At 39.9% G+C, this 24,167-nt stretch overlaps 3 protein-coding genes and 1 long non-coding RNA gene across 6 annotated transcripts; 2 read left to right on the forward strand and 2 right to left on the reverse strand.

Moving 5' to 3' along the window:
• Nucleotides 1-1,923: 1,923 nt before the first annotated feature.
• LOC120562953 lies at nt 1,924-16,797 on the forward strand. The gene is made up of 7 exons (XR_005639885.1): nt 1,924-1,972; nt 2,082-2,245; nt 2,351-2,508; nt 8,534-8,693; nt 12,328-12,476; nt 12,662-12,740; nt 16,693-16,797. It is a non-coding gene; the product is annotated as an uncharacterized LOC120562953 (long non-coding RNA).
• LOC120562952 (sialic acid-binding Ig-like lectin 14) lies at nt 3,904-11,514 on the reverse strand. The gene is made up of 8 exons (XM_039806914.1): nt 10,831-11,514; nt 9,310-9,355; nt 8,843-9,193; nt 8,371-8,682; nt 7,682-7,996; nt 6,595-6,688; nt 5,955-6,054; nt 3,904-5,191 (listed from the first exon to the last, which is right to left on the reverse strand). The coding sequence occupies exons 2-8, from the start codon at nt 9,353-9,355 to the stop codon at nt 4,811-4,813; spliced, it is 1,599 nt and encodes a 532-aa protein (XP_039662848.1). The 5' UTR covers nt 10,831-11,514; the 3' UTR covers nt 3,904-4,810.
• Nucleotides 11,636-17,218, reverse strand: LOC120562951 (NLR family CARD domain-containing protein 3-like). Of its 2 annotated transcripts, XM_039806913.1 has the most exons (8): nt 17,153-17,218; nt 16,678-17,019; nt 16,023-16,100; nt 15,829-15,879; nt 13,905-15,714; nt 13,534-13,620; nt 12,589-12,756; nt 11,636-12,453 (listed from the first exon to the last, which is right to left on the reverse strand). In XM_039806913.1, the coding sequence occupies exons 2-8, from the start codon at nt 17,003-17,005 to the stop codon at nt 12,129-12,131; spliced, it is 2,847 nt and encodes a 948-aa protein (XP_039662847.1). In that variant the 5' UTR covers nt 17,006-17,019; nt 17,153-17,218; the 3' UTR covers nt 11,636-12,128. The 2 variants fall into 2 exon arrangements, with proteins under 2 accessions (XP_039662847.1, XP_039662845.1); XM_039806911.1 differs by having other exon boundaries at nt 16,678-17,185.
• Nucleotides 17,219-17,614: 396 nt separating this feature from the next.
• On the forward strand, nt 17,615-24,167 carry LOC120562954 (B-cell receptor CD22). 2 transcript variants are annotated; one of them, XM_039806915.1, is made up of 8 exons: nt 17,615-18,224; nt 19,496-19,900; nt 20,527-20,838; nt 20,927-21,190; nt 21,685-21,957; nt 22,407-22,509; nt 22,604-22,769; nt 22,881-24,167. In XM_039806915.1, the coding sequence occupies exons 1-8, from the start codon at nt 18,182-18,184 to the stop codon at nt 23,037-23,039; spliced, it is 1,725 nt and encodes a 574-aa protein (XP_039662849.1). In that variant the 5' UTR covers nt 17,615-18,181; the 3' UTR covers nt 23,040-24,167. The 2 variants fall into 2 exon arrangements, with proteins under 2 accessions (XP_039662849.1, XP_039662850.1); XM_039806916.1 differs by having other exon boundaries at nt 17,617-18,224; nt 19,499-19,900.

Consider the following 24,167-nt stretch of genomic DNA (forward strand, 5'->3'; position numbering starts at 1 on the left):
TCCTTAAAAGTTGTGCTGCTTTTTCAAACAACCTGCAAGACTTGAAAATGGGGAAGTCACTAAAGTACATGCGTGTGAAAATGAAAATTGTACTTTTTTTTTAATCAGAAATGGTTTTAGACAAATTTTCAAATTGCTACAAACTAAATAATGCAAGAATTATGGAAATGGCACATTTATCTTCTGTCAAATTCAAATCAGCACTTTAGTCTCCTAATTACATGCTAGTCTGAATTCACATATGAGGCAGACACAGTAATATGCTCACATACAATATATATTTCAGTCCAATTCATATAAACCTCAGAATGTTTGACTTTTAATGAATATCAGAGAAGAGTTCACTCAGTTCAGTGATAATTGTTTAATAAGTTGTTTGCAGTGTTGCTGATATATTTGTTCCCCCCATGTATGGATTGTACATTTGAAATACAAAATACACCCCAAAAACTATAATGCAGTCCAGGGTGACCCGTGCCATTATACATCTTATACTCTAGGCCTTTCAGACAAAACAGGGTTTGCGCTGCGCTAGCCACTGGGTGGAGCACACATCTACAATGAATAAAAATGAAACAATAATATAATAAATATAAACACTGGGGGGCTAGACGGGACCCTCTGGGTAATTGGTATGAAGGTCAAAAAAAGGTTATTTAGCTGTTCAAGTTGTGGTAACAGATGACTCAAAATAGGTATGCAAATTAATAAATACACTGTCACAACACCACAGCATCTATTTAACCCTCCGCCAAACCCCTCCCTCAAACAATGAATGCCCAACCATAGCTTAGCAAACTTTTTTTTTTTAATTCAATTTTAAATTCTTCAGTTCAGTGGTAAAAAAAAAAAATCATTTGCAATGTTGTCGAAATACAGTATATGTTCCCTCCATGTATGGTATGCCCCCATCAGCAGGAACACATCACTTGTCTGCTTTCCTAAACCACAAATAACTCATCATCAACATATCAGTTTGTTCTATGTCAACATTATCGTTAAGGGAAAGATTGTCGTTTTTGAATAAAATGACTCCTTTGTTAAGGTGAGAGGACCTTTATCGTCAGGGTTGTTGTTTGTTTTTACAAATCAGCAAGTGAACTTGCATATAACTCGAGATAGCAGATGAATCAGAGCTGCCATGTTGTTTTGTTGAGACTTGAGAAGGCAGGACAGGGGACTTCAGCTTTCACTTGATGTTGATGTAGATGCCTATAGTGGTGGCCCTATTTTATGTCAGTGTAAATTTCTGGTTTTTGGTTTGTTGACTCCATGTTTCTTTTTGTTCATACACACAAGACAAAAATTATGCATGGCATTTATTTTCATGTACAGTAAATGATGATGAACTAGAATGGGACTCAGAGGGCGCAGACCTCCACCGAGGCCCATGGTGCATTCACGTGATCTTTAGATTCTTCCATTTCACAAGTTGGGAAGTCTTTCTTCCGACTTCAGTGTGTTTATGAAAACACTGTGTGTGCCATAACCATAGTTTGAAAACTATATGGATCATTGATCTTCTCTGTGTAGTCGAGGTAAACCTGAAGTCCAACCACAAAGTTGGCAGTAATCCATACACCTGGTTGTATTAGCTCCAGCTCCCTCTCCCTCCTTTTCCCACCTCTTTGCGATTATTTACAACAATGCTGATAAAGGAAGAAATAACCATTAACTAACACTAGATCACAGTGTGTTCATTTGTTGTACTGTACTGTAATCTTTATCCACGACATTGCACTTCCCGGATTGCTCCGTTGCCGCCAAAAATGTAACTGGATTTCACTCTTTTCAGTCGGATGTTCAACAACCTTTGAACGCACTCATGTTCCACCAAAACAAGTTCCTTCTGCAGTCGCCCATGACAACTGATTGGTTTAAAGAAATGCCAATAAACCGGAGCACGTTTTTCTTCCATCCCGTAATGCTGTTTGGACGAGCCAGACCTTCCTCCGCAGCGCTGTAGAGAAAGGTCTGGCAATGCAAGACTCATTTTCCTGTAATGTCTGTGTCTTCTGACAGGTGTTTATTTTCTTTGTCAGTTGACAGTGTTTTCCGTTCCTCCTTATCTGTCTGCCCAGATCTCCTCCACCCAGTCCAGCTACGCCTGAAGTAACCCGAGGTCATCCACAAAGTTTGCAATAATCCGGAGTCCCGGTCGACATTGCTCCAGCTCCCTCAGCCTCCTCCTCCCCACCTCTCCGATGTCATTCCCAACAATGCTGATGGAGGAGAACATAACCAGGTAAGAGTTATTACTTTTTATTGTAACAAGCCAACAACTCACACTAGATGGCAGTGTAATACATTATCACATTGAGAACAGTGAGCAGAAGTTGATGTGTTTCAGTCTTACGTCAGTGTCATCAGAGAGGTGTTTCTGCTGAGGCAGCTGACGATGTTTTCTGTTCCTCGCTCTGTGATGCCAGTGATGTCCAGATAGAGTTCCTCCACAGTGGTGTTGTGCTCCAAAGCGTTCCACATCTCCATAACCCCCTCCGGACCCAGGTTATTGATGCACATACTAATTCATTAGTGTAAGAAATGTGTTACTGTTAAATATATATATATAGTATAGTGTCTAATAACTCATAACAAAGGCATAGACAAAACAAAAACATAAGCTCCTTGGGAAAGGTAATAATCAACGTCCACTGACCAGGTATTGACAATAAATAATAGTATTTCTTTAAGAAAAGGGAAATACATTTTGATCAAAAACATCTTATTGTCACAAATTGTTTTAATTAGTAAGACTTGTGATTACAGTCCATGTTCAACAGATTAGTTTATTATTAATTAAGACCAGAAAATTAAGTTAGATTTGAATTTCATTTTTACTGGATCAAATGAATCAGGCAACATTACTAGCTGGGTTAATGGTAGCAACATAAGAGGAAAAATAATTATATTGAAAATACTCATCTGGTTGGTTTTAGTTACCCAAAAAGACCAGTATGTGTGTTTATGTGTGTTCATGCAAGAAGTTTAACCTTAACCTGCAGTTATTATAAGTCATAGGCCTATATTGGCAGATTGTTTTTAAAGTAGAGCTTCTGCATTCTTCATTCGGTCCATCTGCTCCTTGTCTCGCTTTGCCAGACCCTCCTCCAAAGCGCGCTAAAAGAGGGTCTGGCTACTCCACATAGCATTCGTGGATGGGAGGAAAACGTGCTCTGGTTTAATGGTATTTCTTTAAACCAATCACAGCCATCATGGGCGGCGCTAAACTCCGCACAGAACCGCTGCAAAATAGTCGTGCGAAAGAAAACTCAGATTGGACAGATAGTCTAGCTAGCTGTCTGGATTTATCCTGCAGAGATCTGAGGCGCAGTCAGCAATAGTCCTCATAAATCCACCGATTTTAAAATTCCAACACAAAGAAAGTGGAAGGAAACAGAAAATACATGCATCCGGCGGAATTTCCTGAGCAATCCCAGAAGTGGAACGTCAAGGATATAGACTAATCTGCTCCCAATCAACATGGATCTTCTCTGTAGTCGAGGTAAACCTGAAGTCCATCCACAAAGTTGGCAGTAATCCATACACCTGGTTGTATTAGCTCCAGCTCCATCTCCCTCCTTTTCCCACCTCTGTGAGGTTATTTCCAACAATGCTGATAATGGAAGATATAACCATTAACTGACACTAGATGGCAGTGTGTTCATTTGTTGTAACTTATCAGGAATTTTCCTGTAACATCTCTTCTGACAGCTGTTTATTTCCTGAGCCAGTTGACTGTGTTTTCCGTTGCTCTCTGTTGTGGCAGTAACCCCCTAAAGAAGTGTCAGAGGAGGTTACTCAGAATAATAAATGCAAGAAGTCCTTGTTTGTTTGTTTCTTCTTTCCTTTATTTACACAAAAAAATACACAAAATATGATTTGCAAGGTAAGGTGAAGGAGAATAGGGCTAATATAAAAATATTAAAACACTGAAAAGCTTAATAGACTCACACAACTAAACACAAGCCTTACTAATCATAAACCCTTAGAAATGATAACTTAGAACTAATGTACATGTCCCAGGCATGGGATGCCTAAAAGGAATTATATGAGTTAAAGCTACTTGGATTTTATTCCCACTAAGAGTTACACATTTGTTAAAAATGCAATATAATCTTAAATCTGAAACATTTATTTACTGGTTATGAAAACTGTATTGGAAAGATGTTATAATAGGCTACACATGCGTGATCATCTTAACAGAAATAGCCAATAAGAGCGAATAGCCAATGTAACAAATTCTTCACACCCTGAAGAAGGCTGTCTGTGCCGCAACGCGTGGGTTGCTTCTCCCTATGTCTTTTAAATTTTCTATTATGAAATAGCCAGTAAAATAAAGGCATTTTAAATCATTTTGAAGTGCCTTGGATTTTCCTTTTTTTCTACACGTAACAAATTATACATTTATGCTGCAGTAAAAACAGCTGTTAAAATAGCACATTCATCGCATCAATTCGGAAATTCAGTCCTGTCGTGTTCCAAGGCCTTGTCATAATGTCTAATGAGAACATGTTAATACAAACTGAAAGGAAGAATAGGACTGTCATAAGTGTCATTGTTATATATAGGGGGAAAACATTGACACTGATGATTTACTATATTATTCAAATTGATTGCAGTCCTTATATTTGTTGTTTTTCTGGGATAGTCAGAGAGATGCTAATTGTTGGCAGTGTTTACATATATGACCTCTTCATGTATTTACATGTGAGGGACAAAACACGATGATATAATGTAATCCAATGCATAATCATTACCAACACCACCACCACCACCACCACAACAAGTATCTTAGAAATTAAACATATTAGGCATCTCTAAAATGAACCTGGGCATATTCACTATACACCGTCTTCTCTGCATCTTTTCCAGTCCCAACCCTGTCATACTGACTCCCCATCTCCAGTGCATCGCTCACATAATTTCTGCATGTGCCTCCCTCTTTGTACCTCTCCTCCTCCAGGTAGGATCTACCAGATGGGTTCCTGCCCCCAGAGCCTTCTCCCATCTTCTTCTTCTTCTTGCTCTTCCAAATCACACTGGAGTAAATCACATCACTGCCTTCTTCATTCTTCTTCTCTGAGCTTGTACTGGCAACCTGTTGATCTCCTCGATGAGTAAATGGCACATTTGACATTCTCATCATGTTGGTGTTGACATAGATATCCTCCTCTGCTGTGGTAGATACCTGAAATAAAAAAAGATCTGACAGTGGTACAGATACAGTATTCTGTTAGACTATCCCATGTCTAAATCCACAACGTTCCACTTCTGGGATTGCTCCGTTACCGTCGGAAAATTCCGTCGGATTTCACTCTTTTCAGCCGGATGTCTGTTAACTTCCGTTTAGTTTGTGTTGGAATTTTAAATTCCGGTGGATTTATGAGGACTATGGTTAACTGCTCCTCAGATCTCTGCAGGGTAAATCCAGACAGCTAGCTAGACTATCTGTCCAATCTGAGTTTTCTGTTGCACGACAAAACTACTTTTGAACGTACACATGTTCCACCAAAACAAGTTCCTACCGAGGCTATTTTGCAGCGACACCGTGGCTTTTCCCGGTGCTTAGTGCCGCCCATGAAGATCGTGATTGGTTGAAAGAAATTGCCAATAAACCAAAGCACATTTTTTGGGGGGGCTTTTTCCACCTTTATTTGACAGGACGGCTAGGTGAGAAAGGGGAGAGAGAGAGAGAGAGGGGAAAGACCTGCAGGAAATCGTCACAGGTCAGATTTGAACCATGGACCTCTCTGTCAAGGCATAAACCTCCAAGTATATGTGCACCTGCTCTACTCACTGACCCAACTCAGCCACACAGAGCAGATTTTTATCCCATCCCGGAATGCGTTGTGGACTAGCCAGACCCTCCTCTGCAGCGCTGTGGAGGAAGGTCTGGCAAAGCGAGACTAGACTATCACTGTCTAATACCCAAATTAGGAAACAGTCTGTACCTTATTTTCCGTTTCACTAAAGCCTCGACTCATCACAGCTGTGCTGGTGTCACCTGAGCACGGACTCTTTGATGGGTTATGGCAGCCAGTCCTCTGAGCCCTACAAGATAGGACAGTAAGACACTCCATCCCACTTACCTACAGTATAACATATCATTATCATAACAGTATCATAATTGCTTAGGTACATTTATAGTTAGCATGATAAAACACAGCTGCTTATCATTATCTATAAATAGTTAGATTATCAAAGCAACACGAGACTAGCTCTACAGAAGCAGAATCATTTAAAAAAATAAAAATCTAAATGTCAGGGGGAAATCGTCTTGAAAAACACCCTTGTCACTGTTTTATATTGTTAGTGGATTTGTTGGCTATTGTGATTTTATATAATTGTTTAACACATTTTAGATTCAAATTGTATGTTCTTTTTCATGAAATACATTTATCATTGTGTGCAATCACAACAAATTAAAGGTGTTAAACACTGGTTCTGGACAGGAGTTAGTCCACTCAGAGAGCAGTTAAAACTAGAAAACATGACATAGAGTCAGTTTTTATACTAGAGTTAAATGAACAACAATAACCTTGCTGCGTGGTGGCAGTCTGAACATTCACGCTGTCCCAAGCTGTTACCTACCTGATAGCAAACAGTAGAGCACATAGTATTAGTGCAGCTGTTAGAACACCAACTGTGACGATGAAGAATGGCCACGGAACTCGACCTGAACATTCTGTTCGAGAGAGAACAGAAGATTATGAAAGTTATTCAGAAGCATTAAAACAGTTTTTTTTAGTGAAGTACTTTTGGACAAACATGGAGCTTGAAAGATTGAGGTTTAACATCATGTATTGGTAGGATATAAAATTAAAATAGAAGAGAAATACAATTTAAAATCTACGGATCCCCTAAGGGTACATGAGCAAAAAAAAAATCTAAAGTATGCCCAGTTTAAACGCAGTTTAAAACGGATTCTAAAGTAATATAATCTGTTCCTGTGCAAGGGATACAGTGATTTGGATTGGGCAATTACTTTCATTTATGAACAGTTACAAACACAAGGAGAATGAATTAAACATAAGGAAAGAGGATGTTCAATTAATTCTACGAGATACTGTATAGCTCCAAGTGAGTGAGGAGTTTTCGGTGCACATGAAAACAAATCTAAAGTTTAGTTTCATGTGCTCACACAAAACTTTCATGTGCTCACATGAAACTTTCATGTGCGCTCATGAAAAGGCTTTGCGTGAGCACAAACGCACAAACGCTAAAAGTTTTTTTGCTCATGTCCCCTTAGGGGCTCCGAAAAAAATCCAATAAAAGGGTTAAGTAATTTATTTATAATATTTGATTAGCATTTTTTTTCTTTTTAAAATTCACCAATATGTAGTCTTGGGAGTAGTAGGTTGAAACAGAAAGACTGTGATTGTTTTGTAAATGTTAAATGTTTTCATAATAAATTATTTTTTCTGTATCAAAGTTTGACAGATCCATCCCAGACATGATGGATGTTAATTATAGAAGCTGAAACCGAGAGTGTGACTAAAGGACATGCCGCTTACATGCCTCTCCTCTACAGTAGCCTATTCAAAACCAAAACAATAAATAGAGATATAAACTTTCCACATATAAAGAATATGGCTTTGGACTCCAGGTCAAGTTCATCAGAATTTCGAATAATCCTAATAGTTTTCGACTAATCAATAAAACTTGTATTCAGGCAGACCTTGACTTTCCGCAGATGTTTGAGGCTCAAGGCTGTAGACATAAAACCGCTGAGCAGCAGAACCCAGAGAGTTGGAGCTGTGGCAGAGCATGGTGGCAAGATCCCTGTCCTGTGGTTGATTCACAGTGATGATGCTCCTCAGACCTGTGTCATTCAGAGGCTCGTAGCTGATGACAAACCTGTCTGAGTCATTGACGGGTAACCCATCCAAATACCACTGTAAAGTGGGAGAAGGGTTTCCCAAAGTGTCACAGGAACAGTTGAGCTGGGCTGCAGCTTTGCTGCAATCAGATGAGGGCAGGATCCGGGGAGCAACTGTAAAGAATGGACAGTAAATTTAAGAATTACATTACATTTAAGAATTAAGTCAAGTTGGATCAAAGAAGGTTACGTTTGCAATAATACAAACAATATGTCTTGCTATAAGCAAACAAATGTTTAATAGAAGTGGTGGTGAAAAGGAGACTATTTCAAATTCTTATCAATTCTTTGTTTTTACATTTGTTCAAAGCCTCTTTAACCCACAGTTAGTGTAGATGTGGTTTTATCCTAAAATGTGCAATGTGCAGTGTTTGTAAGTGTATTTTTGTTTCATGGATTTTTTTTTTCATTTCCCTAGAAGTCTCTAAATTTTACAAATGACAAATGTTCATAATGTATGAATTTCAGCAGAGGATAAATGAACTCACATGAAATATCAGCTGTTAAACTCGCACTAACAGATGACTCAGTGCTGCCATCTTGTTTGCTGTAGACAGCAGTACAGGAGATGTCCTTCTTGTGATGGAGGTGAGAAGCAGTGAAGGTAACGTTCGAGATCTTGACTTTAGTTTGGTCCTGATTGTCCTGCAGTGTCTCCTGACTGCCACCCAGGCCGGGGGTCCATGTCAGATTTGGAGGATGAGACAGACAGGCAGCTGGAGCAGAGCACGACAAACTCACTGAGTCTCCCTCCTTCACCTTCAGTGTGGACGGAGTCAGAGTCGGACTGGGAGGATCAGCTGGTGGGAAGGTACATACCAAACAGTCACTAAATCAACACTCATTTCTCTCCATTTTTTAAAATACTATTTGCCACATGCAATGAATACAAAACAAGGTCAAAGCAGTTCTCTAACAGGGAAATGACCAAAGTGTATGTATATGGCCTTTAAAACCTACCGTTGACTGAAATATACAATGTTTGCCTAGCAAAATCATATTTCAGTTTATTGCTGCATTCCACTCTGAAGAAATATGAATTGCTGTAATCAGGTTTCATGTTGTTCAGGGTTGTGGTGCAGTTCTTTTTTGTCAAGTCTCCTATCAGTTCTCCATTTATTGTGGATGATTGTAAATTACTGTTAAACACAACAGTCCCTTGATCATTTTTCCACAATGCTTTACATGTGTTATCCAAGTTTGATTCATGTTTGTCCTCTATGTCAAAGGAGCAGGGGATGGTCAAACAGGATCCACTCAGAACCTCGATGTTCTTTGGAATAAATGCCTCAAACTCTCCACACAGGGCACCTGAAACACAAGATACAAATCTTGAAGAAGATAGTTTACAGTAGGTTGTTTACTGCCTTCTTAAGTTGTTTTTTTTATATAGTTATTGGTCCATATATAAATTAACCCTAACTCACCTTGCAGCAGACAGGCAACGAGAAGGAAATTCAGAGCTCCAGCCATCTTTGTTTGTCAGGGGAGGCAGAAACTCAAGTTAAAAAAATAAAACAGTCTGGAGATTACAGATGGAACAGTTCACATGTTTGCTATAATTCATCCCTAAAATAACAGGATCTTAAAGCAGGGTTTATGTAAAGGCTCGTGTCAAATGTGACTTAAGTTCTCAGGTTGATTACTTTTTTGTTGAACCTTTATATTGTTTTAATCTTCATCATGGTGGAAAAGCAACAATAGTATTTAAGTAAATCACTAACATGTTCAACTAAATCCCATCCGATTTAAAATGTATGAATTTTATATAATCTGTTAGCAGCTCTTTAAAGGTCCCATGGCATGAAAATTTCACTTTATGAGGTTTTTTAACATTAATATGCGTTCCCCCAGCCTGTCTATGGTCCCCCAGTGGCTAGAAATGGTGATAGGTGTAAACCGAGCCCTGGGTATCCTGCTCTGCCTTTGAGAAAATGAAAGCTCAGATGAGCCGTTTTGTAATCTGCTTGTTATGAGGTCATAACAAGCAAGGTTACCTCCCCTTTCTCTGCTTTGCCCGCCCAGAGAATTTGGCCAACCCATGGGAGAGAGACATCATGGCTTTCAAACGAGAAAAGTGGCAGTTGGTCAAGGCCACACCCCCACCCTCCACCTTGCCACTCCCACTCTCCTCCTCAATAGCTTCAGACACAGAAATGGCACATACTAAGGAAAGCTCATTGTAGGACTGGCTCTAGTGGCTGTAGTTCTGCACCAAAGCTGAATTTCGGGAAAGAGACTTCAGATACAGTATTAGGGGACCACTAAGGTCTATATAAAAGCATCCAAAGAGCACCATGTCATGGGACCTTTAAGGCGGGATGATGCAGTGCACCTATTTATTACAATAAGGAAAAAGAGTAATATGTGGCTAGATAATTACAATGACTTGTAAAATCAAAATTGAATAATTCAATTTATAATTAGTAATGTAACAGATTTGACAGACTTTAAAATAAAACATTGATCATGGTATTATTCATTCAAAGGTCAGTATGGGTGTTTCCGTGTCCTGTACTGTAGAGATAAACATAGTTCTCTTTAAAATGGGGAAGATAAATTTAACTGATATGCAAAAACAAATAGCTGTGGACACATTACTGTGACAACACACTCCTTTCATTAACATAATGCAGAACATAATCATGATGTAAAGGAAAAACAGGAAGTGAAATGCTAAAACAGTGAAACATTTTCTGTACTTGTTTGCTGTTTTATTTTGAAATTATTTGTAATTAACGAATTACAGCTTGGTAAGCCAGAATGTCAAAAAAACACAATCGGCTGCCTGCCTCCCTAAAATGTTTTGCTCATCTCTAAATGACCATCTGTGAATCTGTTTTAGCTTTTCTTTCCAAATTTGCAGATATTACTAAAATGAAGCCCAGTGAATGAACTTAATCTCAGTATTTTAATCTACATTTTTTATAGAAGTTGTAATGACTTACGTTTTCATCAGGTCTGTTTTGCAGTTAGATGAAAGATGTCACGTTGAAGTCAAGTTCCTTCGAAGTGAGGTTGCATTTTCAGAGCTTGTATGAATTATTTTGAAAATGAGGAAGTTGCTGAAGTGTAGGTAAGTGAGTGATATTTGCAGCATATTTACCACCATGATATGACACCAATATGATAATGTCAAAATATGTCTTCTAACAATAGTGTTTTTTAAGTTATAAAAAAAAAACTGGTGGTCAATAGAAGTCAAAATTCTAGGCAATGCTGTTGAAAGTCTGAAAATAAGAGGTTTGGTGATCTCTCTTGATGTACCATGTCACAAAACAGTCTTTAAATCAATCTGCCATTTACTTCCTCATTGTTTGGGGTCTCACAGACCCCACTGCTGTATGGATTAAAATATTAATAGCAATAATAATTGCAAAATTAACCAACTCCTTATCTCCTTAAAAAGTTTTTTTCTCTGACCTTGGTAAAACCTAGTATGTAAAAAGGGTTTGAAGTGATAACTCTTTCCTTTACCACAAACTGGGTTTGCACATTTGATAAAGCTGACGAAATACAGTAATGGCCATAAGTCAGATAACATTTAAAACATGAAATGTTTTAAATGTTATCTTGGCTTTGTATAAACAAATAAATATTGCATTTGTTTGTCAAAATGTATGATATATCTTATATAGTCACTGTATGCTACACAGTGAGAGGTATATTTTACATTAAGAGAAATCTAAATACACATATTGGGGATCTGGTGTAGTCTGGTGTGTACAAAGTACTATATACACATATCTCAGATATAGCAAAGATAGAACATCTGTTGTATTTAATCATGTTCAACAGCTTGACATCAGAACTGATGCGTCATTTTCTTTATGGGTCATTATCTTGAGTCCTGAGCGTTCCACAGCTCCAAAGTCCCCTCTGGGCCCAAATTATAATTGAACCAATAACAAACATACAATGAGCGAGTAGAAGAATTGTGCTGCTGTACAGTAGACATGTATACATGTCAAGGCTTGGAGCCAGAAGCAGCTGATATCATCACTTCAAAATTGTGTTTGTAAGCAATTCTCATAAAATTAGTTGAAGTCATAATCAAGCCGATAAAACAAGTTTAGCCATGTTTTTTTGGAGTTCTGGGACTACAGGACCCCAAGAAGAACATTAGGATGAATGAATTCCACTTTTTACAGATTAAAGTCAGAATGTTATTTAACTCATGGGGGCACCTGCCATGGAGATGATGGATATGGAGCCCCTAACCCTTACACACAATTTGCTACAAAACTTATCGTCCTCCAATAAGATTTGTAGAAGACTTCAGTAACTCCACAATATTTGTCCGGAGCTCCTTGGCTTTCTCTGCGTTCTCTCCTTTCTCCACCTGTTCTCCTGCCACCTGAAGCCCCTTCAGCACCGACTGCAGGGCGTCTGCATTCTTCACTGAGTCCATCTGGTCACTGTCTCCCCGGATCTCCTCCACCCAGTCCAGGTACGCCTGAAGTAACCCGAGGTCATCCACAAAGTTTGCAATAATCCGGAGTCCCGGTCGACATTGCTCCAGCTCCCTCAGCCTCCTCCTCCCCACCTCTCCGATGTCATTCCCAACAATGCTGATGGAGGACAACATAACCAGGTAAGTTATTACTTTTTATTGTAACAAGCCAACAACACACACTAGATGGCAGTGTTTCCATACATTATCACATTGAAAACACTGAGCAGAAGTTGATGTGTTTTAGTCTTACGTCAGTGTCCTCAGAGAGGTGTTTCTGCTGAGGCAGCTGACGATGTTTTCTGTTCCTCGCTCTGTGATGCCAGTGATGTCCAGATAGAGTTCCTCCACAGTGGTGTTATGCTCCAAAGCGTTCCACAGCTCCATAACCCCCTCCGGACCCAGGTTATTGCCACACATACTGTATACATTTGTGTAATAATTGTGTTACTGTTAAATATATATATAGTATAGTGTCTAATAACTCATTACAAAGGCATGGAGCCAGAGGGCTCAGGGTACGTGCAGGTCTGGAAAAGTTTAAAAACTTCTTCATCTTTTTAATATTATTGACTTCTGTTTTATATTTAGTTTATTATTATTAAAAAACATTCAATTCAGTCCTCTCAATGAAAGGCCTTAGAGTATATTAAAATGTTAACATTAACATTAGTTACTTTTCTTTATGTGGTTGGGGGCTGTCGGGAGACGACAGATCTGTAAACCACAAGATAGACTGGTTCACCAGTGGATTGTGCATGCAGGAGACTCTTCAGTCCTTTTTTTATGGAGCGTCAGTCAGCGGCATCAGACATGGAGCCAACCCTGTCACTACTGCTAGCTACAGTACATACTGGAGGAGGCTTATCGTCACATTATGGGCAGGTGGCAATTATACCAAAACCTTTAGTTATTTTTTAATTGGTTAATCCATCCATTTACTTTCTGCCAATTATCTGGGTCCAGAACACGTTTATCATATTACTGTACTAGGAATTATTGTTACACACAGCAAAATGTGATTTAAATGTCAATACATTCATAATGTTAAAAAATAATTGTAGGCCTTATTGTCCTGACTAGTTTTCCGTCATTCTTTCTGTTATGACTGGTAATGAAAAGTTCTTAAATGTTCTTAAATTTATTCTCAAAAGTAGCATTTTTAAGTAATTGACATAAGTACTCTGCAATGACTTACAAGAGTTTCTTCACTTGGCACTCATTCGATTTCAGAATTGCAGATTCTAAAATAGCAGCTTGCCTATCCAGGCAGTTGTATCTCAAACTGAAAAAGAATAGAAGAACATTAGGTCAACATGTCAATTTATCAACTGAAGAGGCTCACGAGAGGGGCTGGAGTCAATCACAGCGTGCATTAGACAGGTACACCCAGGTTGCCTGTCTATCACAGAGCTAACATTCAGACAGACAAGCATGCAGACACAGAAAGAAGATGCAAACTCCCCACAGAAAGGCATCGGCCAGTCAGGAAATTCAAAGCCAGACTTGTCAAAAGTCAAATTGTAACTCTTATCTATTTGACAGGTTAATACAAAGTCAGTTACTCACTAGAGAGATTCACAGCGGTGTAGGATTGGCCCCAGTCTGTTCAGTCCTCTGTTTCCAATGTTGGAGTAGCCTAAGTTGAGCTCTTGCAGCTTGTGAGGCGAGAACTGCAGCACGTAATGCATGGCTGCACAGTCCACAACACTCAGCTTCATTTTGAACAGGTTGAGCTTCTTGATCTCTGGTGCTGCAATGCTGGTTGCTTCCTTTATGTGGAACTCCATCAGGCAGTGGAGAAGATTCAGGGCGGCCTGGTTCTTGAGGTTCCTACCCTTGAACTGGTCTTGGAACCACAAACCCAGCCTGGTGGAGATGCCATCCCCTTGCTCCATGGGGGAAAGAACAAGGCCATCCAACTGGCCTGCCAGCCGAGCCCGCAGCATTCCCATGAAGAAGCGTGTGAACATCTGGAGGCTCTCCAGCTTGTCCATGTTGAGGTGTGTGTTTTGCAGGGGTGCAGCTGTGGAGGATGGTGGACATAGCCCAAAGCACCAGAAGTCCAGAGCTTGGATTATGTCTTCCTGGCCGAAGAGATTGATTGCGCAGTAGAGGGCAGCCAGATGTTCTTGAACAGTCAAGTGGAAGAAAGAAAACATCTCCACCGTTTCCTCTTTGAGAGGCTGGAGGATGTGACAGAGAAAGGTGCTCTGCAGATCAGCTGGTGTAACGCCGTAGTTTTCCAAATCTGCTCTGTCGAACATGATCTTTTTCTGTAGAAGGTTTTCATAAGCCAGTTTTCCCAGGTTGGTCAGTTGTTGCTTTGCTAGTGACAGAACCTCAGATCTTGGGGTGCTTCTCCCTGCGCTCCCCCTCAGCGCATGGTGCTTGACTGCTGTGAACAGGTAGCAGAAGTACACCTCGCTGACTGTCCTGGGTGGGTTTAGCTCCAGAGACTTTGAGTCACCAACATCTTGATTTCCTGAAGAGAAGAACTCAGCCATAGCGGTACAGATAATGTAGCAATAAAGAGGGATGAAGGACAGCACAAAAAGGTTGTCATTGTTCAAAATGTAATCGTAGACTTTTTCAGCAACTTTTCTGTCTTTGTAGAACTTGTTGGTATATTCCTTCACCTGGTCCTCCTCAAAGCCCAGCACCACACAACATCTCTGGAAGAAACGCTTGGGAGCTTCAGTAGATGGTCTTGTTGTGAGAATGACCGATGCCTCTGGGAGAAGGCTTCCCTTGATTAAAGCCACCATCAGCTCCGACACTGGCACCCTCGAAAGAACGTCAATGTTTTTGTCAGGACTGTTCCAGTCCAAGGGGAATTTGAACTCATCTAAACCATCTAAGACGAAGAGCAAAGAGCTTGGCGAAGTGAACAGATCAGGTAGAGCTTCCTTAAGGTACCGGAACCGTTCTCCAAGCAACTCCAATAAACTCAGTGGCGCTTCAATCAGATTGAGCTCTCTGAAGCGCAGGTCAAAAATGCAGGTGAATTCACGCATGTTCTTCCCAATCGCCCACTCGTAGACGAGTCTCTGTACTGCTACGCTCTTTCCAATACCAGCAATACCCTTCACTTTAACCCTTTTGGGGGGCCGTCCCGATGTTACTTGGGGGCCCAATAGATGGCACGGCCGGATGCGCTGGCAAGCCTGATGAACATAGATGCGAGCTCGTCTGCTCGCCAGGTCAAAGTACTCATGTTGGCTGCTGTCAACTAAGTCATTGTCTTCTGTCACAAAAAGGTCAGTGTAGCGGATCTCGATGTGAGAAGCTGAGTTTGAAGCCACTCCCTCACCCTCTGAGTAACACTTCAACTGCTCTGTGCGTTTCAGTAGGGTTGTTTTATGGGCAGAAATGGGAACTACAATGGAAGACCGCAAGATTAAATATATTGTCAACAAAGTTAAATTACTTTTCAGTTTTCTAGAAGATACATATTTTGAGTTAACTTCTTCAGCTACCTAAGATTACATACCTCGGATGTTGGCCAGCTTTACACTCCTGCTAGGTTTCAGTTCTTCTTTAGCTACACAATAAAGATAATTTCACTTGAATGCATTTTCAAAACATGGGGAAAAAGTGAAGTATGTTTACCACTAGAAAGAAAACACATTATAATATATATAATATTCTAAAAATCTAGTTTTTGATAAAATAATAAATACATACCTTTAACCTCAGGAGTCAGGGTAAATCTCTTGCTCTTTCCTTTGAACAGTTTAGCAAGGGGGCCTTTTGGCTTCTTTTCTGTGGAGATCACAGGATTCATATGGTAAATAACACATTGGATTATATGATATTACATAGGCCTAGTGTAATTTTAAGTTTGTTTGGATACTATGCATTTGTTTAAAAATGCCAGATTCCCAGGAGACAGGAACTGTACTAGCAGAATGCTAACATGCTCACAGTAGGAATGCCAACTTGCTTATGTTTAGCAGGTGTAATGTTTACCATGTTCACCATCTTAGCATGTTAACATGTGCTAATTAGGTTTGTGGGAATGGCTCAGTTTTGCAGGTATTTGATCATAAACCAACTTTTTTGACCTGTTGGCACTAGAGGAAAAGTCTGGGTCATTCATTACAACAACATTGCACAGCAATCCATGCATTTACAATCCATTGCCAAAGTCAGCAAAAACTACTTGGCAAGACATCACAGGTGATTGTACCCTGTTAATAATCTTCCTTCACCTGTTACTCATGTAGTAAAACTTGATTGTCTTTAGTTCTGCACCGCCAGTTTTTTACCTTTCCGTATGCATCTGTTGAATAAACAATACATAATTACAGTCATCACCAGTGTATTAACACAACCTCACCTTCAATTTGTACAGGTGCAGGCACTGGCTTACTGACGACATAGTCCCTGCAGTGTCTCTCCACCCAGACCTGCAGATCTCTGCAGTAATAATCCTGTACCTCCCTCAGCACCTGCAGGAACTTTAGGCTGCTCTCCTCTGTGGCACACACCATCTCTAGAGCCTGGGCCACGGCGTTGGAAGGTGACCTCTCCAGCAGAGACAGGTAGTGGGCCGAGGAAAGCACCTCAGCATCACGCAGCCAACGCAGCAAGGGTGCTGGGTGGTCGAGAGTACAGTTCAGCAACAAGTCTCTCTGAGACCGGAGCAATTGCTGAGCTGAGTTCATGGCTTCAGAAAATACTGTCGGGAGGAATAAGAAAAATACATTACAAAATGTCATGCATTCAGAAATGACAAATTCACAGTATGAAAAATGCAGTACAGTAAGGCGTTCTGCATGAACACTATCATGCTCATTGATTAAAATGCTTACCTTAAAGAAATATTTTATTATGTTCTGTGTCACTTTCCGTCTAGTCTACTTTTGCCTTTGCAGTCATGACTGTTTGCAGGAGAGGGGTTTGTGTTCTTTCTTAAAGTGGAGGGAGGCGGAGTGCTATTGCTTGCTGTCGGCAGCAATTCAAATAACCATTCAAAGGGTCCATAGTTCAATGTTCAAGTCTTTGTCCCTGCTTCTGATTATTCACTTTTGTTTGATCATGCTAAAACATGCCAATCCCCTCAAGTGACTTGGGAGTAACACATAAAAGTGAAGAAAAATATCAAACTGTTATTCATTTTTTATAACATTGTGACTTCAGAATCCAATGCAACGCTGAAAAACTGACTAAAACAGTCAGTTTGAGTATATAAAACAGATTGACCAGCAGTTTAAACATTCTCTTGTTGAAATACAAAAGTTGTAGCTTGAAACTTTCCAGCTTGCCTTCAACTTCTTGCATAACTGAGATGACCCACATACATTGACTGATATGAACAATTAAGAATCCGTGGCAGGCAGAAATGTTAATCATTAATCAGTTGTATTCAACTTTCTATGGAACTTTTATCACTATTACATTTGCCACACTGTAATATGTTTGGTTTGTGTAGACAAAAGGAATCAGACATAAACACATTTAGTTGTTGGAGCCTTTGAGGAAATGGCCAACAGCATGAGAGTGACTCACCCTTTGTCATGTGTTGTCTCACAGATACTTGCTGAGGTCTTTTTTCCCCAAACAATTCCTAGTTCCACCACTTGAATTAGTATTTGAATCTTTTGGCATGCTTAAATAATTTGAAAGTTGTAAACCTAACATTGCTGATTGCAAAATGAGCTCAGTGGTATGTATGCAATGAATGTATGTAATACTCAAAGATAATGGATATTGGAAGAGTAAGAGGAAGCATTAAAGTGAAGTCCTAGTACAAGGAGCACAATGAAACACTCCAACTTCCCCCTCTTTGCTCCTCTCTTCATCCTCACCTCTGTCTGTGCTGGCAGAGCAGGGTTGCAGTCATGCATGTGGACACTGTCTTTCTTGTGTGTCCTCTGATTTTTGGTGAGTAGTTTAATCATTTGGTATGTTTTTTTATTTTTAGGAATGCATTAGCTTCAAATTTCTGTATGAATTTCAAGGTTATTCATTCATTGTTTATTGATGTTGAACTCATTAGATTACCCCCTCTGATATCACTGTTATTGCCATAATGATTACTGTAAGAGATGGAAATATTATTATTTTTGTTTGTCTGTGAACCCTGTAGAATATAATGTAGTTGATGATCACATTATAATCACCGACGAGGATCATTTCGGTCACTTTAAAAGATATATGTTCATTTATTTTCTCCATGAAGTTGATAACAACGCGACAACACATATGCAAATGTTTCCTGAAATAATCCATTTTAAAGTATTTACTACATAATATCAAATGTTTGTAAAACTCAAGTGTAGTAGATTGTCCAGAGCCAAAAGTGCACTTGCCCTCTTCCCTTTTCTAAATATACATCTGTTGCAAAATTGTGCTGGGTCATTTAATGAATTTGCAGCTGAAAAAAAGCAGTTCTAACGTCCTGTTAGTTCCAATGTATCTTTTTGATGACCTTTCTAGAAGATCTCAAGGGATTCATTCAGTTAGACCTGGGAGAGCTAGTTTGGAACAGAAACGTTTTAATTGGCCATGCCAAATTGTCTTCATAGTGGTCAAATAAATACATGAAACACATAAGACATGAATATAACAATTATAAGGCACAATTATACGGTTGGATGGCTTGCTAACATTGGTGTAGGTTTCGGGGGGGATGCAGGGGATTTGCCCCCCCCCCTCAATATTAAGAAAAATAACCGTTCAGTGGGCTCAAAACATGTATGGAAAACAAGAACGGTGTCTGCTTGTACAACACTGGGGGGATAAAGAACACAACAGGAGCGTGAAAAAACAAAGATAGATTTATGTTGATTTAAACTTTGCAGCTTCTGGCTTTAACAAGGTCTCATTCTCTGACAGATTTGTTGTTGATTCCTAAAAAACATCCCGAAACACGCGTGGTGTTTTGAATATGCAGATAGTTTTGAACAATACAGGAGAATACAAAATTTCCTTTACATAAATAAAGACATTTGCAACGTAAATTGTTGCATAGAAATTCACCAGAACTGTTATTATGCTGTTATTATGTCCCCCCCCCCATGTTGAAAAAAAAACAAAACGCCCTTGCTTGCTAACAAACCTTCTGTCTTACTGATTTAAACCTGAACCTAACACAAGGCCTAGTTACATCAGATCCAGTGTATTGGTAAATCATTTTCTGTTCTCTATCCCAGCAGCAGCCCTGTGGAGGAGGGTCCAGGCTGTCTCCCCTGTGCCCTCAGTCCCAGACCATGTCCAAGCCCTGGTGGGCTCCTGTGTGGTGATTCCCTGTTCTTTCACTCCTCTAGCTCCTCATCCTCTCCGGGGGAGGAAGGAGAGGGTGGATGTACGTCTGCGGTTCAGAGGTGGTGGTCGCTTCTTCCCTCTCCGCAGCACCGCTTTTAACAGCGAGGACAGAGATCAAGTGAGCCGGGATTTCCAAGGCCGGACGTCCCTCTTTGGGAAAATCCCAGATGGAGACTGCTCAGTGAAGATCGAAAGGATCAGCCAGGATGACTCACGGGAGTTTGAGATCGCTCTGAAGAGAGGTGATGACTTACTTTGGGGGCGGCCAGTGAGCTTCAATCTGGATGTTGTGGGTGAGTCCCTATACTGCTTCTTTCTTCTCTCTTTATAAAAGCAGTTCTTTTGGATATTTAACAACCAGATAAAGTATGTGTATCCAGGTTTTAGAACTAAGAACAAATTGGAATTGCATAGGAGCAGAAATACAGTGTATTCATGCAAACACACAGTGGAGAGTCTCCAACACAGACACAAGAAAAGCACCCAAAAAGCTGAGATGAATGTATTAGTCAATAATTTTTTTTATTGAAGTGCATGACGTGTAGATATTTCTTCCCTTTCAGGTCACCATCATGCCAAAACGTAGCAATAAATAAATGAACAAATGAATGCAAAATAACCCTGACAGTCAAGTAGTACTTAGAAAAGAATAAATTAAGATTACATGAAGAAAATCTAGGAAACAATCATAGAAAGATTAAATAATTTTGTAAAACCAACCAAAAAATGAATGTGGAATCATCCACCTTAAATAAGCAATCTCACATGGGCTGATCGGTTATTACAAACATATAATCTACAATAATGGCCTTTGTAGGGGATTCTGCACTGTGCTTTAGTAGAATTAATATTTTGTCTTTAATGGAATACACGTCAGCAGTAACGCACAGAAATGATGGGAGATTTTCCTCTCTGACAGACACCCCTGAGGCTCCTGTCATCAGCGGCATGTTGTCAGCCACAGAGGGACAGCTGGTCACCCTGAACTGCTCCGTCAGCTTTCACTGCCCCTCCAGACCTCCTTCCCTGCAGTGGAGCTGGGAGAGAGGAGCCCAGCTGAACAGCACTAGGCCAGGGGAGGTACAGACACTCCACCCAGAGCCCCACAGGCCAATGTTACTGGCCTCTCTGTCCTTTAAGGTGTCTCACCAGGTGAAACCCAGGATCAAATGTGAAGTCAGTTACCCAGGAGCCAAAGCATTGGCCATTTCGAAGGATCTTCATGTGACATGTAAGCATAGATTTCACCGCTAGGCCTATTGTCGTGTTTCTTGGCTCAGTTTATACTAAAACCTTTTGTGTTTTCTTATACTCCATAGTTTCACCAAAAGATGTAACGGTTCAGGTCCAGTCCTTGATAGTGCAGGAGGGGGGCAACGCCTTGTTGGTCTGCTCATGTAAAGCTGACCCTCCGGTGTCTGAGTACCACTGGTCCTACAGTCAACACGGCCGCACGGTGCACCTCCACCAGCGCACACACGCAGTCCGGCTGTTCAACGTGACCCGAGACATGAGGGTCCGCTGCTCGGCACAGAACCAGATTGGTCGAGGAGAGTCCCGGCCCACACTGCTGAACATACAATGTAATCCTACTTCTTGTAGGCCTACCACTGATGGCCATACACACATATATTTAGACTATTTCACAAGAAAGAAATTGTCTGGTACATTACCTCCTTTAAAATGGCAAAATGTTGTTTTTACACTTTGATTTGTGTACGAATCAAACAAACAAGATATTATGTGTTAATTAGTGAGCTTTAGAGGTTGCATATAGGATTTGTTGTTAACTTTGGACAATGACAGGCTGTTTCTCCCTGTTTCCAGTCTTTGCGCTAAACTAAGCTGTTTCCTGGCTTTAGCTTACAGACACCAGAGTGGTTTTGATCTTCTGATCTAACTCTGCAAGAAAGCGAATAAGCGTATTTCCCTTAGACCCTGTTTTGTATAGTCAAAGCTTCATACACAATGGCGTGGTTCCATGTGTACAGAGTAGACACAATATGGTGAAACAGAGTTTCAATATCACATGAATAAAAAGTTTAAGAAGTTTAAATGTAGTCTTTCTCTCCTGCAGATAAACCGATCATTCTCCATCTGTCCTCAATCTGTTTTGTGGAGGATCAGAAGGTGCTGTGTCGCTGTTCAGTCAACTCCAACCCCAAACCAGCAGTTACCTGGAGCGTGAATGGTACTATCCCACCTCGTGATTACAACGTGTCGGTAACATCTGAGCTCGACACGCTAACAGCTACTCTGAGGGGCCGCATGGACAAACCTCAGACTGTGATCTGCTTTGCTTTCAACGCAATGGGAAATGACTCCCTGGTGTTGCTGCAGGGAGGTGAAGGTGAGTTCAAAGCACTGCTTTTCCACACTAACATTGACATCAGCTCTGCCTCTTGTTTATTCACTCCGGTGTCGGGATGATGCTGAAACATCTGTGCAACATGCCTGCAGCTTGGAAACATAAGTAGAAGAGACTAAGCTTAATAATGCTACATAGTAAACCTTATGTTATTGTACCTTTATTAAACTATGAGCACGGCTTTTCAGTTGCTGCAGTCCATTTTATATGTCTTCATATTGCAGTGCTCAACTTTGTTACATTTTAAAAAGCTTTCCCCCAATCGTATTATGGAACATCTAAGTGAAGCCGTTACATCACTTACATGCCTGAAAGGTCTAAAGTAAACTTTAATCCATGCTGTTTTACCAATAGTGGGAAAGGAAAATTGTAATTATTATAGTTCCACATCTTATGCTGATCCATCGCTGCTCTTTTTGTCCATTTTACAGAGATGGCACCTTTGCTGTGGATGGTGATACCTGCTGTGTCCATTTGCTTGGTCATATTCCTTCTGTCTCTTTTTTTCTACTGTTGCCGAAAGAGAGCTGGAAAGTATGTGAAGCAAATCAGTCTTTTAAATGTTCCCATGAAATGTGTCTCACTTCCTTTATTGTGAGGTTTTACGTACCTGTTGTGCTCCTCTCAGACATGTCCTGAGTAGACGCCCAGCCGTGTACCCTGGAGGATTAGGAATTTATCAGGATCGGATGCCCCTCTACGTTAACTGCACAGAAGTTACCCATATCTACACCAACGGCAGTTACCAACTTGTATACCAGAACTGCACACCTCTTTTTGTCCATACTAAGCAGGTAGGTTATGTCCCTGGCAACAAAGGGGCATTGCATAAACAAACATTGTTACATCTGTAATTTCTAAATTTGAAGATTAGCAACATCTGTCCCTTTCTTTTGTTTTTTTAGATCCGTCCAATTGGCAGACGAGGTGGGGAGAGAAGAAGAAGAGATGGAGAGGGTGGAGGAATAGACAGACGAGCGGCTTTGGGAGTCAGAGGCACGAGAGAGGTGCAGAGCACTGCTGTGGGCGACGCAGAGACGGCCATATATTTGGAGATCCTCTGAGCCCACTGTTCTACTGCTACATTAAACTTACATTAGACTTCAGATTCTTTCTCACACTGATGGTAATGCATAGTTAATGTAACTTCCAGTTATTGTATATACTGTACATGCATTATGTGATCTCTTGAATAACTACTGTTGGTCTGTCACTCTCCAAATTTCCATATTAAGCAATTTCTATCTCTGTTCGCATTTAACCTTCCTCTGTGCTCTTTTTTTTGGTTTATTTTTAAACATGAAAAGGTTTGATAAGAGTTTTTCATCTTGTGTCTATTCTACAACCCACACAATCACTCAAATTTGATTTGGTCTTACCAGTCTACTGCTGCTCCAAACACATTTTCAACAACAGCTGCAGCATGTCTAACACAAAGTGATCCTCAGACGGTGTTTTAAAGTTCCTTTACATAACATAAGTTATAAGTGAGGAAGTGTATCACAGTGCTCATGAGAGAATATGTCATGTCATTTCAGGAAAAGCACAGCTCTAATGATAAATAATAATAATAATAATAATAATAATAATAATAATAATAAGCATCCCAGTAAATTTGAACTTTTTAGTAGTTTTTCACACAAAATAGCACAAGCAAATGTTTACAGAAGTGATATTTACTGTGACTGCAGAGGAAGAAAAAAAATATTAAAGAAAGAAAAAATACTGGGAATCAACCCACAAAGTCCATCCAAAAGCTACTACTATCAATATATAAATGATTGCAGTCTAACTTTCACATCCATTTACATATATAATTCAACTGTTTAAGTAGATGTTTAAATGTTTCGTGGTTAAGGGCATTTACATAGTTTGAGTTTAAGTTGTTTAAGTTTAAGTTGAGTTTTGAGTTTAAGTCTGTGCTTTAAGTGCACTGATGTGCTGATGCAAAATACATTTATGTACACTGGCCTATTGTAGTCTATATAGCTTTCTTATTTTGGTTTATTTCGTTTAGTTTTTTTTTCTACTTACTCCTGTACTAATTGTGAAGATGTACCTTTCCTATTTGTTTTTCATTTGCTTTGTTTTTATTGTCTTTATCTGGTTTGTGTTTGGTGCTTCTATATGACACCCACTAGGGATGAATACAGTGTTATCTGATTTCTAGAAATAAAAGATTAGAGAACGCT

The sequence above is a fragment of the Perca fluviatilis genome, chromosome 7 (assembly GCF_010015445.1).
Source record: "Perca fluviatilis chromosome 7, GENO_Pfluv_1.0, whole genome shotgun sequence".
NCBI lineage: Eukaryota > Metazoa > Chordata > Actinopteri > Perciformes > Percidae > Perca > Perca fluviatilis.